Source organism: Corythoichthys intestinalis, chromosome 14, assembly GCF_030265065.1.
Source record: "Corythoichthys intestinalis isolate RoL2023-P3 chromosome 14, ASM3026506v1, whole genome shotgun sequence".
Lineage (NCBI taxonomy): Eukaryota > Metazoa > Chordata > Actinopteri > Syngnathiformes > Syngnathidae > Corythoichthys > Corythoichthys intestinalis.
Genome location: NC_080408.1, coordinates 4,117,887 through 4,137,658, shown reverse-complemented (window position 1 = coordinate 4,137,658; position 19,772 = coordinate 4,117,887). Strand labels below are relative to the sequence as shown.

At 36.7% G+C, this 19,772-nt stretch overlaps 2 protein-coding genes across 7 annotated transcripts in view; both read right to left on the bottom strand.

Moving 5' to 3' along the window:
* The window catches only part of LOC130930100 (nuclear receptor coactivator 2-like), a 153,418-nt gene that overhangs the window by 64,264 nt on the left and 69,382 nt on the right, over nt 1–19,772 (bottom strand). For 4 of the 6 annotated variants that reach the window (XM_057857823.1, XM_057857827.1, XM_057857828.1 and 1 more), the window contains exon 1: nt 8,475–8,619. The exons of 1 other annotated variant lie outside the window; for it this stretch is intronic. The gene's annotated coding sequence lies outside the window, so the exon portion shown is untranslated. Of the gene's footprint in view, nt 1–8,474; nt 8,620–13,283; nt 13,686–19,772 lie in introns of those variants that run through there. One more of the 6 variants, XM_057857824.1, reaches the window with a different exon arrangement.
* Nucleotides 13,916–18,679, bottom strand: lactb2 (lactamase, beta 2). Its single transcript, XM_057857834.1, has 7 exons — nt 18,439–18,679; nt 16,556–16,716; nt 16,368–16,488; nt 14,665–14,843; nt 14,449–14,597; nt 14,172–14,259; nt 13,916–14,110 (listed from the first exon to the last, which is right to left on the bottom strand). The coding sequence occupies exons 1-7, from the start codon at nt 18,558–18,560 to the stop codon at nt 14,064–14,066; spliced, it is 867 nt and encodes a 288-aa protein (XP_057713817.1). The 5' UTR covers nt 18,561–18,679; the 3' UTR covers nt 13,916–14,063.

Genomic DNA, 19,772 nt, shown 5'->3' with positions numbered 1-19,772 from the left:
TAAACCAACTAAAGATCTCAAGAACCTATGCTGCGAAAGATACAGGAAGTCTTCCATTAAGTCTGCCTAGAAAAAAAAGGATGTACAACCTGAGTTGGAAAGGTTGGCTGCCATGGTTCATGCAGTCTGAGTCACTTGACGGACTCGCAACTGTAACTAAGGAGGGCGGAGCTTTTGCAAAAGCTACATCACAACTGTGTTTTTAAAGAATTCAACCCTATATTCAAGTTTCACCTAGCAATAATAATAAAATGTTCTTGGCACAACTAGACTCAGAAAGCTCAATTGTTGTAATCTGACACTCAACTAAACCATGAAGTCACACACCTAACTTGTGACTATATCATGTGTATTGCCGCTTTGCTGTTGCGTGGCTTTTGTTGTCCCCACCTGGCCGCCGAATTGTCGTCAAAGCTCACAAAGACCCGCGACACCGAAACTTTACGGGAGGGAAAGTTCCATCTAAGATGCAGCGGCTGCGCACAAGGGCCTCTCGACAAGTAAACGCTAAGAGTCCACTCGCTCTGCGTGTGCATCCAACGGGGGAAGAGCAGAGTGAAGCTTTTAAGCTCTTTAAGGTGTCTCTCAACTGTATAGGCCGACATGTGACCGTAGCAAAAACAAATACGCGCATGCAAAGTCCATTTTCAAACGCTTTCTTGGGGAATTTCGCCTTCTCGCCGCATTGCTCGATTGTTGACGAGCAGTTCAAAAGGTTTGGAATGGACAATTTAACCTTTTGTAGGGCGCTTGATTTTACTCATAGGCGGCGCTAGACGTCCAATCCATTTCGACTGGGAGATGTGACTGAAGGAACGTTCACAATGGCAGCCAATGAGTTAATAGGAATTATTCAGACCAATATTTTCATAGTTTTCTTGAGTCCATCAATGTGTTTGTGCTCAAGATAACTGAAGAACGAATAAAGGGATTATTATCAAATTTACAGGATATGTTTGTACCGGCAGTCAAGTGCTACTGATTTGTTGATTTATTTGGGTTAATAGGTAACACTTTATTTAACAGCGGCGTCATAAGACTGCCATAAGACCATCATAATTATGACATGACACTATCATGGGCATTATTGAATGCATATGACAGATGTCATTAAGTGTCATCATGGTAAATTATGTCACTAACTAAGATAATTTGCCGGGTGACACAAAATGATATCTGTCATAAGCATTTATTAATGCTCATCGCAGTGTCATGTCATAATTTTGATAGTCTTATGACAGTCTTATTGCGCCACTGTCCAATAAAGTGTTACCAAATACCATAACTAGCAATTAATGAAACAACTGAAACAGTAACTGAAGAAATAATTAGCCCAGAACATAATTTTGGTTGTTATTTACATCAGTAGCGCTGCAATGCATGCTAGGAGGCATGTTGGACGACAGCAGTGTTGACAGCGGGTGGCAGCAGAGGTTGACTGTCTTCCCCAAGGGAGCAGTGATGGCTAAACAAAGCTTCCTGAAGCAATGATGCAATTCATGGTGGTTCATTTGGTCTAATGACAGTCATATGATGCCACTGTCAAATACAGTGTTACCAAATACCTTAACTAGCAATTAATGAAACAACTGGAACAGTAACTGAAGAAATCATTAGCCCAGAACATGACTTTTGATTGTTATTTACATCTGTAGAGCTGCAATGCATGCTAGGAGGCATGTCGGACAACAACAGTGTTGGCAGCAGAAGGTTGACTGTCTCCCCCAAGTGAGCAGTGATGTCCAAATGTAGCTTTTTGAAGCAATGAAGCTTTGCAGCCAATTGGTTCAAAGCTTCATGGTGGTTCATTTGGTCTTATGAAAGTCGTATGATGCCACTGTCGAATAAAGTGTTTGAAAAAATACCATAACTAGCAATTAATGAAACAACTGTAACAGTAACTGAAAAAATAATAAGCATAGAACATGAATTTTGATTGTTATTTACATCCGTAGCGCTGCAATGCATGCTAGGAGGCATGTTGGACAACAACAGTGTTGACAGCGGGTGGCAGCAGAGGTTGACTGTCTTCCCCAAGGGAGCAGTGATGGCTAAACAAAGCTTCATGGTGGTTCATTTGGTCTTATGACAGTCATATGATGCCACTGTCAAATAAAGTGTTACCAAATACCATAACTAGCAATTAATGAAACAACTGGAACAGTAACTGAAGAAATAATTAGCACAGAACATGACTTTTGATTGTTATCTACATCTGTAGCGCAGCAATGCATGCTAGGGGGCATGTCGGACAACAACAGTGTTGACAGCAGAAGGTTGACTGTCTCCCCCAAGTGAGCAGTGATGGCCAGATGAAGCTTCTTGAAGCACTGAAGCTTTGCAGCCAATTGGTTCAAAGCTTCATGGTGGTTCATTTGGTCTTATGGCAGTCGTATGATGCCACTGTCCAATAAAGTGTTACCATATACCATAACTAGCAATTAATGAAACAACTGGAACAGTAACTGAAGAAATAATTAGCATAGAACATGAATTTTGATTGTTATTTACGTACATCCGTAACGCTGCAATGCATGCTAGGAAGCATGTTGGACGACAACAGTATTGACAGCAGGTGGCAGCTGAGGTTGACTGTCTCCCTCAAGGGAGCAGTGATGGCCAAGCTTCTTGAAGCAATGAAGCTTTGCAGCAAATTGGTTAAACGATTCATGGTGGTTCATTTGATCTTATGGTAAAGCTGTCAGATAAATCGTTACCGGTTAATATCTTTTGTGTAAATATTCTGTAATACAGTGAGGACAGCTGCAGCTTATGGTCCAATGTGGCTTATTCCTGAAAAAAATATGCTGTTTTTTTGTGTCAAATTTAAGGGGTGGCGGTCTATAGTCAGGTGCAGTTTATAGTCCGAAAATTACGGTAATAATGTAATGAGTTCAAAGGGGTCAGAAAAGGAATTTTGTGATAGCCTGGTAAAAGATTAGCCTATTTAAATTAAAATTTCAGTCTAGGTGATACGACAAGATGCGAAAGGGTCAGAGGTCAAAGAGTTCAGAAAAGGAATTTCGCGCTAGCTTGATAACAGATTATTTTATTTAAATCAAAATTGCAGTCCAGGTGACTAATTTTGTGATAGCCTGGTAACAGATTAGCCTATTTAAATTAAAATTGCAGTTTAGGTGATACGACGAGTTGAGAAAGGGTCAGAGGTCAAAGAGTTCAGAAAAGTAGTTTCGGGATAGATAACAGATTATTTTACAGATTAGCCAATTTAAATCAAAATTGCAGTCTAGGTGATACGACGCGATGTGAAAGGGTCAAAGGTCAAAGAGTTCAGAAAAGGAATTTCGCGATATCTTGATAGCAGATTATCTTATTTAAATCAAAATTGCAGTCCAGGTGACTAATTTTGTGATAGCCTGGTAACAGATTAGCCTATTTAAATTAAAATTGCAGTCTAGGTGATACGACGAGTTGAGAAAGGGTGAGAGGTCAAAGAGTTCAGAAAAGTAATTTCGGGATAACTTGATAACAGATTAGCTTATTTAAATCAAAGTTGCAGCCCAGGTGACTAATTTTGTGATAGCCTGGTAACAGATTAGCCTATTTAAATCAAAATTGCAGTTTAGGTGATATAACGAGTTGAGAAAGGGTCAGCGGTCAAAGAGTTCAGAAAAGTAATTTCGGGATAATTTGATAACAGATTATTTTATTAAATCAAAATTGCAGTCCAGGTGACTAATTTTTGTGATAGCCTGGTAACAGATTATTTAAATTAAAAGTGCAGTTTAGGTGATACGACGAGATACGAAAGGGTCAGAGGTCAAAAAGTTCAGAAAAGTAGTTTCGGGATAGATAACAGATTATTTTACAGATTAGCCAATTTAAATCAAAATTGCAGTCTAGGTGATACGACGCGATGCGAAAGGGTCAAAGGTCAAAGAGTTCAGAAAAGTAATTTCGCGATAGTTTGATAACAGATTAGCGTATTTAAATCAAAATTGCAGTCCAGGTCACTAACTTTGAGAACGCCTTGTAAGAGATTAGCCTATTTAAATTAAAATTGCAGTCTAGGAGATACGACGAGTTGCGAAAGGGTCAGAGGTCAAAGAGTTCAGAAAAGGAATTTCGGGATAATTTGATAACAGATTATTTTATTTAAATCAAAATTGCAGTCCAGGTGACTGATTTTGTGATAGCCTGGTAACAGATTAGCCTATTTAAATTAAAATTCCAATTTAGGTGATACGACGAGATGCGAAAGGGTCAGAGGTCAAGGAGTTCAGAAAAGTAATTTTGCGATAGCTTGATTACAGATTAGTTTATATAAATCAGAATTGCAGTCCCGGTGACTAATTTTGAGAACGCCTGGTAAGAGATTAGCCTATTTAAATTAAAATTGCAGTCTAGGAGATACGACGAGTTGCGAAAGGGTCAGAGGTCAAAGAATTCAGAAAAGTAATTTCGGGATAACGTGATAACAGACTAGCTTATTTATATCAAAGTTGCAGCCCAGGTGACTAATTTTGTGATAGCCTGGTAACACATTAGCCTATTTAAATTAAAATTGCAGTTTAGGTGGTACGACAAGATGCAAAAGGGTCAGAGGTCAACGATTTCAGAAAAGTAATTTCGAGGTACCTTGATAACAGATTAGCTCAGTTAAATCAAATTTGCAGTCCTGGTGATACGATGAGACGCAAAAGGGTCAAAGGTCAAATGTAAGAGAAGGAATTTCGCCATAGCTTGATAACAAATTAGCTCCTTTGAATCAAAATTGCAGTCAAGGTGATACGAAAAGAAGCTAAAGATATTTTCAAACATCTGCTTTTACTTTTGAAAACTTTTGATACATTAGGTCCAATGTCCCAGAGGTCAGAGATATGGCATTGCTTTGAATTTGGCTGCTTAGGCAGACGTCTGCTCTCTTAGTGCTCCTCTAATTTCATTTTTCTTTTTGTTTTTTTTTTTTTACTTTTTAAATGAATCAACGCTCGTTCATTCGCCCCTCCAAGTCAAAGTGGTTAAGACGTCTAGGGGCGTCAATGACGCGGAAAGATTCATAGCCAGTCCTCTAAGTTTAAATGAATTGTCAACGAATAAGTAAAAAAAAAAAAAAAAAATCAAAGCAACTTTAGAGTTATTATTTGCCATGGAAAGACTGATTGTTTTTATTCATTTAAATTGTTTTATTTTTCTATTTATTACTATTTTACTCATGTGATATTATTTATAGATAGCCTACATAATTGTGTGAATAAAAATAAAATAAGGAACTATACTCACAGCTGCTAAATAATAGGGGGGAAATGCCTCTCTAGTTCTTACAAGTTTTTTTTTTTTTTTTTTCCCAAATCTGCCAATGGAACATGTAATAAATTGCCTCAAAATAAGCCTTTTTGTCATACTGTTATAACATAAGTATGACAATATTTTTTACACATTCTTGGTAAAACTTTTTTTTGTCTTAGTATTTAACTTAAAAACACAACAACTAATAACAGAGACAACAACAGGAGGCATTATTACTTGTTAGGCGGCTGAGAAATGATGACTGTGCGCTCTTTATTCACGCACAAACAAAAAAAAACACATAGACATTGTAAATGCATGTGAAAGGAGAACACAAAGAAGAAATTTACAAATAGAAGCAAGAAAAAAAATGCATTTCACTGGCTACCAAGCATATTTGTAATCATTTATACAGAATATTTTACTAGTTGACATTGTAATGAATCTGTTAAATTGTAAAGAGAGACTTTACGGACACACTGACCACACACACACGCACGTGCACATGCTAAAACTGTTGTTTTAACAAAACAAAAAAAAACAACAAAAAAAAGAGTAAAGCTTTTATTACACTGTAATAACCATGTTGTTACAGGGGGTTAAACTAGTGGATGAGATTTTTGTTAGTAACTTTGCCATATTAACACTTACAACAGTCAAACACACAATTTATTTAATTGTTTGCCGTTGACAGTGATAGATTTCCAATCCAGTCCAAACGGATTGGAACGAACGGATCATTTTAAAAAATTCAGCCCCTGACACCAGCTTAACCTAATGACACAGAATTTGGTCGATACATCTATCATAATTGGACACAAAAATAAAAGTCTCAAGAATCCATGTCCAAAACGGAACATGAAGTCAGTCATTTTGGTTTTGAGACAAGATTTCACATTTAGTCTCATTTCTTGGACATGTATTAAAAAAATCAGCCCCTGACACCAGTTTAACATAACGACACGGAATTTGGTAGAAACCTTTATCATAACAGGACCCACAAAAAAGTCTCAAAAATCCATGTCTAAAGATGAACAGAAAGTCAGCCATTTTAGTTTGAAAACGAGATTTGACATTGATTTCACATTTAGTCTTATTCCTACGACAGTTATTTAAAATCAGCCCCTGACACCAGTTTAACCCAATGACATGGAATTTGGTGGATACATCTATCATAACAGGACCCACAAAAAAGTCTCAAGGTTCTATGTCCAAAACTGAACAGGAAGTAAGTCATTTTGGTTTAAAGCCAAGAGTACACATTTAGTGTTCTTCCTTGGACAGTTCTAAAAAAAAAAAAAAAAAAAAAAAAAAAACACAGCCCCTGAGATTAGTTTCACCTAATGACACGGAATTTGGTGGAAACCTTTACCATAACAGGACGCACAAAAAAGTCTGACAATTCATGTTCGAAACCGAACAGGAAGTCAGCCATTTTGGATTTTAAAAAAAATTCATGTTTTGTCTTATTCCTTGGACAGTTAATAAAAGAATTCAGCCCCTGAGACTAGTTTCACCTAATGACACAGAATTTGGGAGATACATCAATCATAACAGGGTCCACCAAAAAGTCTCAAGAATCCATGTCCAAAACTGAACAGGAAGTCAGCCATTTTGGGTTTGAAACGAGATTTCACGTTTAGTCTGATTACTTGGACAGTTATTTTAAAAAATCAGCCCATGACAACAGTTTTACCTAATGACACGGAATTTGGGAGAAACCTTTATCATAACACGACCCACAAAAAAGTCTCAAGAATCTATGTCCAAAACTGAACAGTAAGTCAGCCATTTTGATTTGAGACGAGATTTCACGTTTAGTCTTATTCCTTGGACAGCTATTTAAAAAATTCAGCCCCTGACACCAGTTTTACCTAATTACACGGAATTTGGTAGCTACATCTATAATAACAGGACACACAAAAAAGTCTCAAGAATCCATGTCCAAAACTGACCAAGAAGTCAGCCATTTTGATTTAAAGCCGAGATTTCACTTTGTCTTATTCCTTGGACAGTTAAGACCAGTTTCCCCTAATGACACAGAATTTGGGAGATACATCTATCATAACAGGATCCACCAAAAAGTCTCAAGAATCCATGTCCAAAACTGAACAGGAAGTCAGCCCTTTTGGTTTTGAAACGAGATTTCACGTTTAGTCTGATTACTTGGACAGTTATTTAAAAAAAATCAGCCCATGACAACAGTTTTACCTAATGACACGGAATTTGGGAGAAACCTTTATCATAACAGGACCCACATAAAAGTCTGAAGAATCTATGTCCAAAACTGAACAGGAAGTCAGCCATTTTGGTTTTGAGACGAGATTTCACGTTTACTCTTATTTCTTGGACAGTTCTAAAAAAATCAGCCCCCTGACACCAGTTTTACCTAATTACATGGAATTTGGTAGATACATCTATCATAACAGGACACACAAAAAAGTCTCAAGAATCCATGTCCAAAACTGACCAAGAAGTCAGCCATTTTGGTTTAAAGCCAAGATTTCACGTTTAGTCTTATTCGTTGGACAGTTATTTTAAAAAATCAGCCCCTGACACCAGTCTAACTTAATGACACAGAATTTGGTAAATACATCTATCATAACAGGACGCACAAAAAAGTCTAGGACCCATCCCCAAAACTAAAAAGGAAGCAAGCCATTTTACTCTAAAGTAAAGTGTGGGGCGGCTACAGACATTATTTTATTAATCAACTGGTAGACGAACCATGTCTGCTTTAACTTTAGCCTCTTAGCACTTGCAGCACTCAAACTAAGTAAGCACTCCATGCTATTCTAACTGCTTTAATATAATTTTATTAATAAACTCATTGGCTGGAATTGACAGCAATAGACGTCCAAAACAGCTGGAAATCTATCGCTATCCGTGACACTAAATTACTAAAACATGATGGTTCAATGTCAGCATCCCAGTTAACACATAGTTAAGTGTCTTTCCTTATTACTCTCTCACCATCATGTTATTACAATTCCACTACACGTGTGTGTTATCCTCACACGCATGCACACGGAGCTCATGGAAGCTCAAAGTCCAGTTCAAGTCATGCACAGACCAGCTGCATGCGACATGATTCATTTCGCCTTCAAAAAAGGCAAAAGAGGAAAGCAACAAACAATATCAATCAACAAAAAAGCAGAAAAAACACCAGGTTTTGGCCATTTTTCTACACACACGCGGACACTAGAAAAAGAGTCCAATCTCACCTGCGCTCGGCTTGAACCGGTCCATGACCGGTCCGGACTGAGGCGACCGGTCAGCGGCGAAGGCAACAACAAAAACACGCACTGGCTGTGTCCACTGTGTGAGATTAGCAGAAAGTGTGTGCGTGCGTGTGTGTCATCCCCACTAATGACAGCTGACAAACTACATGCCACAAATCCTCGCTCGCTCTCACAACCCTCCCCCATCGCGCTCGGTCACATGCTCCGCCCATCGTGCACACGCACACTCCTTGCCCACTTTATCTCAGCCAGTGTGAGAGCTTCTCTCATTGACTTTTGTTGTCCTTTATTAGGCAAGAAACAACAACAAACAGGTTAATTTTGTTATTACGCTGTTGTAAATGTGTTATTACAAGGTGTATTGTTACAAAATGTGATTTATCCAAATGGCTCTGGATGCTCACTTTATACACACACATTAATACATGCAGTCGTTTCGCATTCAATTCAGTACTTGTAACTGTTATTACACTGTAATAATTGCGTTATTACAGTATCTTTTTCTATTTTCTAGTGCAAATTTATGTCTGTTGGCAAATAATCACAGCAGATGATCACGCAACTTACTTGGAGGGGGTGGACATTTTGAACATTTCAGCACTTGTAACTGTTATTAAACTGTAATAATTATGTTATTACAGTATATTTTTCTATTTTCTAGTGCAAATTTCCATCTGTTGGCAAATCACAGCAGTTGATCACGCAACCTACTGGGGGGGGGGGGGGGGGATGACATTTTGAACACCAATTTCAGAAGTGAACCTTTTGATTAAATATATGGATCTATGTATATATATTTTTTTTCAGCAATATTAGGTAACATTTCAAACTTCAAAAAATATATTTTAATAACATTTGTGTTATGTCAACTGACAACTAGTTGAATGACACCTCTTTAATATCTTAAGGGGGTCTGTTTTACTTTCACCCTTACTTGTAACTGTTATTACTCAGTAATAATTGTGTTATTACCGTATCTTTTTCTATTTTCTAGTGCAAATTTCCGTCTGTTGGCAAATAATCACAGCAGTTGATCACGCAACTTACTTGAGGGGAGAAAAAAAATGGACATTTTGAACACAAATTCAGAAGAGAACCTTTTGATTGAATATATGTATCTATGTATATTCATTTTTTACAGCAACATTAGGTAACGTTTCAAACTTCAAAAAATATATTTTTATAACATTTATGCTATGCCGACTGACAACTAGTTGAATGGCACCTCTTTTATATCTAATGGGGGTCTGTATTGCTTTCACCGGCACTTGTAGCTGTTATTACACTGTAATAACACAGTTATTACAGTATCTTTTTCTATTTTCTAGTGCAAATTTCCGTCTGTTGGCAAATAATCACAGCAGTTGATCACGCAATTTACTTGGGGGGGGGGTGGATATTTTGAACACCAATTCAGAAGAGAACCTTTTGATTAAATATATGTATCTATGTACTGTATATTCATTTTTTACAGCAACATTAGGTAACTTTTCAAACTTCAAAAAATACATTTTAATATTTGTGCTGATATGTCGACTGACAACCAGTTGAATGACACCTCTTTTATATCTTAAGGGGGTGTGTATTACTTTCACCGGCACTTGTAACTGTTATTACACTGCAATAATTGTGTTATTACAGTATCTTTTTCTATTTTCTAGCACAAATTTCCGTCTGTTGGCAAATAATCACAGCAGTTGATCACGCAACTTACTTGAGAGGGGCGGAATGGACATTTTGAACATTTCAGCACTTGTAACTGTTATTACACTGTAGTAATCATGTTATTACAGTATCTTTTTCTATTTTCTAGTGCAAATTTCCGTCTGTTGGCAAATAATCACAGCAGTTGATCACGCAACTTACTTGGGGGAGGGGGGGGTGACATTTTGAACAATTCAGAAGAGAACCTTTTGATTAAATATATGTATCTATGTATATTCATTTTTTACAGCAACATTAGGTAATGTTTCAAACTTCAAAAATATATATAATAATAAGAGTTGTGATGATATGTCGAATGTCACCTAGTTGAATGACACCTCTTTTTATATCTTAAGAGGGTCTGTATTACTTTCACCTGCACTAATTAACTTTGAGGAGGGTGCCGAAACCCTGCCACACAAAAAACCTACAAATATGCTGACTGCTTTACGGCATACGTCACTTCGCACGTACGTTATGAAGACAGAAGTCGATGAATCCTGCAAAGTTGGCAGAGCAACAAAAGACACAAAAAGTTCTGTCTGTGGAGGAAAAAAAAGGATAGAAGGACACTCAAGAGTAAACATTGGGCCGGCTGGCGTGACAACCCAACTGGACGCGCAGATGAGTTCACGTAGGGAGGAGGGTAGCCCCGCGGTTGCTAACCAATATATGCTATTGCTTAGCCAAAACTTGATTCATTATCTCATTACTATAACAAAATTGTTTAATCCATATGCAGGCGACCGCTAGATGAGGATTTTACAATACTATGCACTCGTCCTCATGGGAAACACAGTCTTCCTTAAGGCAAAACACTACCGCTTTAGTCCACCGGTGTCGCTAAAATCGACCAAAACTGAAAAGTTACCAAGTGTTGCTTTAATTATTATTTGTTTTTATATACTTAATCTCCTATTCGTGCATTTTTCAGGAAAGTTTTTGGGTTTTGTTTAAAAAAGTATTTGTTGTGAATGTGTATTTTCATTAAAGATATATATTAAATAATATCTACAATAAATCAAATTTTCAAAAAAAATTTTTTTTTAATTTTAATTCAACAACTCGTTTTGTTGGTTTTGTTTAATTGCTTTTTGATAATGTTTTGTATAGGGCTGTCAAACGATTAAAATTCTTAATCCAGTTAATACAGCTTAAAAATTAACTAATCGTAATTAATTGTAATTAATTGCAATTCAAACCATCTATAAAATATGCCATATTTTTCTGTAAATTATTGTTGGAATGGAAAGATAAGACACAAGATGGATATATCCATTCAACATACGGTACATAAGTACTGTATTTGTTTATTGTAACAATAAATCAACAAGATGGAATTAACATTATTAACATTCTGTTAAAGCAATCCATGGATAGAAAGACTTGTTCTTAAAAGATAAATGTAAGTACAAGTTATAGAAATTTTATCTTAAAACTCCTTTTAATGTTTTCCTTTTAATAAAATTTGTAAAATTTTCAATAAAAAAATAAACTAGTAGCCTGCCATTGTTGATGTCAATAATTACACAATGCTCATGGGTGCTTAAGCCCATAAAATCAGTCGCACCCAAGCACCAGCAGAGGGCGACAGAACTAAAAAAATACAGGTAACAAGTTGGCATTGCACTGGGCTGTCATTTTAATCTGTTTGAGCGGGGCATGTGCGTTAATTGCGTCAAATGTTTTAACGTGATTATTATTTTTTTAATTACCGCCCGTTAACGCGATAATTTTGACAGCCCTAGTTTTGTATTATTCCACGACAGACCCTTTGTTTTATTTTTTTTAACTCTATTTTGAAAATGTATTTTGAATAACATTTTTAAGTGTAATTGTATGCTTCTATAACTTGTCAAACTTTCTCGACAGAACCTTAAACACGAAACATTGTGTTTTTTTTTTTTTAAACAACTGGAACGAAAACGCCGTGCGCGTGTGAAAAGTTTTCCCGAGCTCAACTCCGGCACTCCTCCTGTCAGAGGTACCCGAGCCTAGGATAACAAAAACTACAACCTGCTGTGTTTCCCACACCTTGGCAGGCCCGTGCAGTGCCGGTCCTAGGTTCGACCTTGTTCCCACTGTCTTCCATTTCACGCGCTCGGTGTTTTTATTTCACGTCGAAAGTGGAACGCGCGGTGAGCCTCAACCAGAGTGATACTTGAAGTGGGAGCGCGGGAGTTTTGTTTCAGTGTTTTTGACGGCTACAGACGTCCAAATTAGGAGTGTGACAATATATCGAAATGGTGATGTATCGAGATACTTTGTATCCCAAAAGGTTTTCGATATGCTCCTGCTGAGAATCAATATATCGTTTTAAAAAGGTGTCACTTCGGGGGAAAACAAAACAACAGGTTGCTGCCAAAATCCTCCACTAGAATTGTCATGGTTTGAGTTTGGTTCTGTGCCCTCGTGGTGTTTTTCAACCATAGTGTGCCGCGGAAAATTATGCACTTTCACCTAACATAGACTTCATAATGATATTGACGAGACATGGGGCCGATTAATAGGGGGCCTGCATTGTTGGCGTGGCTGCCAAAGCTGACCAAGTGGAATCACAGACAAAGAGCTTTTTTCATTGAAAATCTTTGTGAATAAATGCTTAAATCTCTGATTTCTTTTTAGATATGGACATAAAATAGTCACGATTCTTGGTTAAAAGCAAACAAAAAAACAAAAAAAAAGTGCCATTAGCATTTATTTTACGTAACTATGTCGAAGTATGATACTAGCTGTCAGTCAATGTGGCGGCCGCCATATGTAAACAGAGCTTTTCCGGTAAAAATTATTGTGAATAAATGCTTAAATCCGTGAATTCTTTACAGATAATGGACGTAAAACAGCCTTGATTCTTGGTTCAAAGTAAAAAAAAAACTAAACAAAACTTGCAGTTTGCATTTATTTTACGTAAATACTGTATGTCGAAGTACAATGCTACTCTGTCAATGTGGAGGCCGCCATATGTAAACAGAGCTTTTGTGAAAATTCTTGTGAATAAATGCTTGAATGTAGAAGTTATAACACAGCCTTTAAACAAGTTTGAAACATACTATTGGTTGGATACATCAAAAAGTGTTTGAGACTGACCTCCAACTGTCGCTACTTCGCTTCTGCCCCACATGACTGTAGGGAGAGGAGTCAAGGCAGCTTATATAGTGACTAGGTGACTGGTGATTGGCTAATTGGTATATTGTGACTTGTCATGTGACGTGATGCATTTAGGGAGTGTGGGAAAAACAAGCACTGGCAGAAAATTGGGAATCATACCCCATGTTACATCCATCCATGTGATTGCCCATTGGTTTCACCTGTTGTGGCCTGCTCCTTGTGTGTTGACCACCGCCTCTTGTATCACCCACCTGTGCCTCATTGTCTCGTTACCTCATGTCTGTATTTAAGTGCCCCATGTGCTGTCAGTCTTTGTTGCGCCATCCTGTTCCCCTCGCATTGTACGTCAATGCCTGGTGTTCCTGTATCCCAAAGTATCCCAGTCTTTTTGTCTCCTCGAGTTTGGTTTGTTTTTTTTTTGTTGTTGTTTTTTTTACAACTAATAGTACTTTTTTGGGGAGTTTTGTTTGTAATTTGTTTATGGACTTTTCATTATCATTAAAACTAGCGATGGTGAGATGAAGCCTCGTGAGGCATTGAACCACTTGAGCCAAATGGTTCGAGAAAGGGTTAGGCTTCAAGGGGTTAAACTTGATTTTTATTTCACTTTGGCAATACAAATTTCCTTCCTGATTGATAAAGTCCTCCAAAGAAATAATCACTATGTTAAATAACATGATTTCAGTCCGTAGATATCTCAACAAAAGAGTTGAGGGGTCGTCAAAACCAACAAGACATGTTTTCCTTGAAGTCCTCATCTCACAGGTTGCTCTTCCATGTTTTGTCCTTTGCCGATTCTGCCGTCACTGAGGAAACATTTGTATTTTTCATTAGACTCGGTCGTCATGCTCTCAGGAGATCCCTCACCTTGACTTATCTTCCCTTCTTTCTCCAATTTCTTCAAGTGGTGCACCAGGTTGACGTTGGCCGCTTGATGCAAATGCTCAGGAGTGTCCTAAACAATCGAGAAAATAATGTTCCAAAATGTGTTAAAAAAAAAAAAAAAAAAAAATCTTCATTAATTTTCTGTATTTACTTGTATGTAGTACATGCAAGTACACAAACTTATAGAACAAGTACATAGAAGTATATGCACTTGTAGTAAAAAATACACTTAAGTACAGTTCGGTTGTGTTTCACTGACCTTGTAGATGATCTTTACCAGCTCCATGGAGGAAAAACTCTTTCCCGCTTCCGCCCGAACGGTCGCCAGGATCTGTCGTTCCCTCTCCTCGCGGTGGCTGACGTACTGTTGGATTTTGACGACGGCGTCCTCGACCACGGGACCGTGACCTGCGCATCCACTTGGTGAGATGTCAAGCTTCATTCCGGACGGCTCTCCATAGGTACGCGGTATCACCGGGGTAGATGAGGCGAGGGGCGGCTCGCATCAGTGCCCCGAGTGAGTTCATGTAGTCGTGGAGGTCCTCGAAGACTGCTGTGCCTTCGCCGAGGATGCAGTCGCCCGAAAACACTGCCCGTTCTTCCTCCAGGAGTAGCGCCATGTGGTCATCCGTGTGGCCCGGCGTGAATAACACCCTGGTGCACAAACACAACAGATAAATGTCCAATCAACACAATAATTGGCTGCTTCTAATTAAAATGGAGGACTTAATGTCCAGTTTCGGGCATGGATTCTTGACTTTTTGGTGTCTTGTTATGATAGGCTTGTCTACCGAATTTCTTGTCATTGGGTGAAACTAGTGTCAGGGGCTGATTTTTTAAATTACGGTTCAGGAAATGAGACATAATGTGAAATGGCTGCTTCAAACCAAAATGGCTGACTTCCTGTCCCGTTTAAGGCATGGGTTTTTGAGACTTTTTGGTGTGTCTTGTTATGATGGGCATGTCTACCAAATTTCTTGCCATTGGGTGAAACTAGTGTCAGGCGCTGATTTTTTAAATGACTTTCCAGGGAATGAGATGTAAGGTGAAATAGCTACTACGAACCAAAATGGTTGACTTTTTGTCCAGTTTCGGGCAAGGGTTTTTGAGACTTTTTGGTGCGTCTTGTTATGATAGACATGTCTGCCAAGTTTCTTGTCTTTAGGTGAAACTAGTGTCAGGGGCTGATTTTTTAAAATTACTCTCCAGGGAATGAGACGCCGTGTGAAAATGCTGTTTTAAACCAAAATGGCTGCCTTCCTGTCCAGTTTCAGGCATGGGTTCTTGAGACTTTTTGGTGTCTCTTGTTATGATAGGCATGTCTACCAAATTTCTTGGCATTGGGTGAAACTAGTCTCTTGGGCTGATTTTTTTAATGACTCTTCAGGAAATGAGACATAATGTGAAATGGCTGCTTCAAACCAAAATGGCTGACTTCCTGTCCAGTTTAAGGCATGGGTTCTTGAGACTTTTTGGTGTGTCTTGTTATGATGGGCATGTCTACCAAATTTCTTGTCATTGGGTGAAAGTAGTGTCAGGGGCTGATATTTTAATGACTTTCCAGGGAATGAGACATAATTTGAAATGGGTGCTTCAAACCAAAATGGTTGACTTTTTGTCCAGTTTCAGGCATGGGTTCTTGAGACTTTTTGGTGTGTCATGTTATGAATGGCATGTCTACCAAATTCCATGTCATTAAGTGAAACTGGTTTCTGGGGCTGAATTTTTTAAACCATTGTCATTGAATGAGACTAAATGAAAAACGTCTGCTTCAAACCAAAATGGCTACCTTCATGTTTACTTCTGCGCCTGGGTCCATGAGACTTTTTTTGTGTGTCCTGGTATAATTGCCATGTCAATAGCCATGTCAACCAAATTTCACATCATAGGTGATCATATGATCTGCCAACCCTCTCACTTCAAATGGATTAGACGTCTATTACTGTCAATGGTATTCAATTAGTTGAATTTGCATCCCAAGACAGCAGTCAGCAGTAGTTTTTGGATTAGCAGTCCCTCTGTCATGTGACATTTTTGTAGTTTTTTTTTTCTGCATCCCATTTTGGATGTGATTCATATTTTGACCAATAGATGGCATCAGTGCAATTACACTGACACCAAGATTGTAAATTTGATAATAGAGCTCAGCATCATTGAATGTGACAAGCTTGTACTAACTTCAGCGTGGCTCCTTCCGTGTGGACTACATCTCCATCTTTCAAGTAGGTGTACTTCTTGCTTCCCGAAGTCTCCTGGATCCGGCCGGGTCGGGGAAGCTTGCTGACTCTGATCTCGGATCCTGTCGCATATGTTAGGCATCCCGTCCAACTTGTACTTTTTAGTATTTTTTTTTAGGTTTTTCTCACCTGTGATATCCCTGCAAATGTCGTCCACGCCGCCCGTGTGGTCGTGATGCCAGTGCGTAACCAGGATCTCCTGAATGCTGCTTTTCAACATGCTCAGAGCTTCTTTCAGGCTGGTGATGTACTCCGGGACCGCCGGCTCGCCCGTGTCGATCAGGACTCGTCTGGAGACAGCCAATAATTGACTCTTTTAGTGACATTGACCATGATAGACGTCCGTTTTTTAAAAATGAAATTTATTCAAAATTTAAAAGATATTTACTTTTTTCCCCCATATTTTTTTAAAAATTAAATTTAAAAAATAAAATAGAATGCAAGCATGGTTTTTTTTGTTTATTAAACATTGTAAATAAAAGATACAAATAAAAAATAATTGAATATATAAAAGTATAAAAAGAGAACATTTACTGCATTATATCTTAGTTTATTTTTAATTCAATTAAAAAAGAATGGTATCTATTTTTTCATGTTTTAATCATTCTAAATAAGACCAAAATGAGAATAAAATATTTACTGTTTTCCCCCTTAATTTTAAAAGATTAAATCCAAAAATAAAAAAAATAGTGGTTCCCAAATAAATCAAAAAGTGAAAAAAAAAGGTATCCTTTTTCAATTTAATTACTTACTAAACATTGTAAGTGAATAAAAGATTAAAAAATAAAAATTAAATGAATACATGTATAAAAAGGAAATATTTACTGTATTTTGTTATTTTGAATTAAAAAAGTTTTTTTTATATATTAAACATTCTATATAAAGGGGAAAATGTGAATTAAATAAAAATATGTACTTTTTTTTCTATTACTTTTTTAAATAATGATAAAATATAAATAATAATAAAATCCAAAAATGAAAAAAATAGAATGGTTCCCAATTAAATCCAAAAATGAAAAATGTCATCTATTTTTTCAATTTTAAAAAAATTAAAATTAGATCAATACATATTTAAAAAAAAAGAGAATATTTAATGTATTTTTCTTAGTTCATTTTTCATCAAATTAAAAACCAATAGTATACAGTTTTTGTTTGTTTGTTTGTTTGTTTATTAAACATTCTAAATAAAATATAAAAATAAGAAAATAAATACATGAAATATTCCTTTTTTCCTTTCGGAAAAAAAAAAATATATATACATATATAAAAAAATAAGAATAATATAAATAATAATAAAACAATGCAAAAATGAAAATTTTTCCCAATTAAATAAAAAAATGAAAAAGAATGCCATCCAATTTTTCAATTTCTTTGTTCATTAAAGCTTCTAGATGAAAAAGATTTTTTTTAATGAATATACATACATATAAAAGAATATTGTTTTTGCATTTTTTTAAATTATAATCCAAAAATGAAAAAGATTTGAATGTTCCCTAATTTTTAGCCTTTTTTTTTTTTTTTTTTTTTTTTGTTAAACGTTGTAATTAATTAAAAGGGATAAATGTACATATTATAGAGTTACTGTTTCCTTTAATTTTATTTAAAAATGAATAAAAAAAAGAGTCAAAATTTTCAAATATGACACATAGAGAAATCATGGGGGGGAAATGTTGTAAAGAAGCTAAAAAGAAGGATCTAAACAATTTTGAGGTCGACAACATCTCTAAATAGTCTACCGACAATCGACATCGGTTGGGCAGCCCTAGTTTACCTGCCATTGACGGCGCTAGACGTCCAATCCATTTTGACTGGCAAGCGACGAATGAAAGTTTGTTCCGAATCATAACGGCTTGGACGTCTAACGTCGTCATTCATTCATTCATTCATTTTCCATGTCAATAGCAGCCAAATGACTTTAATGTTTATATGTGTTAGCATGAAAACTAGCGTTCATTCTTACTTGACCTTACGTACGTGTGACTAAAATTCGGACGATTAAACTAAAGTGTCACCTGTTCCCAGTTCCGACCAGGTACGTGTTGGTCCCTTGCAGCGTCATCGGGCCCGGATTACAACCCAAAACTCTCACTACTCGGGTAGACAGTTGCTCGATTCTCGGAATAAAGGCACTCATGGCTTTGGAACTGAATCAAATCGAACCGAAACGTACTAAAACGACGACGACAAAAAGCGGGTAAAAGGCCAGTAGGCGAAAAGCTACGAAAGTCAACCGGAAACAGCGTGGGTTAATGTTTACTTCCTAATGTCGAGCAGCCTTCACAATAAAACTTTACCCTGCATTTGCGCAAAATGGACACTTGGTGGTACTGTTGTTTGCGAATGGCGAGTTATGGCGGATTGAAGTACTGTAGCTTTTTTCTCTGAAGAAATTAGCTTATCACCAGTAGACGCATAGGCGGAGTTTGACTTTTGGGCAGGGGGGCACAACATGTTGATGACCCCAAAACGCAGTGTCAGCACTAAAATTGACTTAGAAAGAATATTTATAGTAATAAGTTGAAAATGAGAAAGGGAAATTCTAAATCAGGCTGCTTAGGACAGCTATACTTTTCGCCAAGATCGTCATCCATTGAATATGGTACGCCCGCCGGTGTTGTGCCAATGTAGTTACCCCAGTCAAAAATTGTATCCCCTGGGTGGAGCCATATGGAGGTAGATTTGTGTCTTCATTATTCGATCCAAAAGAAGTTGCTTCAATCAAAAAAAATGTATTTGAATGCAGAAACAAATTTGGAAAAAAAAAAAAAATGCATTTGAATTCTTTGAATTTTTTTTTTGATTGAAGTCATTTTTTGGGGGGTTGAAGCAACTTTTTTGATTGAAGTAATGTTGTTTTGCATTTGGGCCACATTTTGGCTAGGACATTTGTGTCTTTATTATTCAATCAAAAAATAAGTTGCTTCAAACAAACAATAAAAATATTTTCAAGTCACTTCAATAAAAAAAAAAGGAAAAAAATCAATCATAGATATAAAAGTTTTTGAAGGTGAAAAAATATTTGAGACTCAAATATTTGCATTTGAACACCCAATTTTTCATTTAAAAAAGTTTTTAGCAATTCTTTTTGTGTGACATTTGTGTCTAAATCATTCAATCCCCCAAAAAACAATCCCAAAAAATATTTTCAAACAAAGAAAAACATCTTTTGAAAAATAAAATTTCCCTCTCCTAATTTTTTTTTTTAAATATGCAAAGCTAATGACCGTCTAAGGTGCTCTTCACATGATCTTTTAGAAAAATCATTTTGACCCATTATAAAAATATAGTTTTTTTGTTCATTTCATTCATTTTTGTTGTTTTATTGCTTTACAAGTTTTATATACAG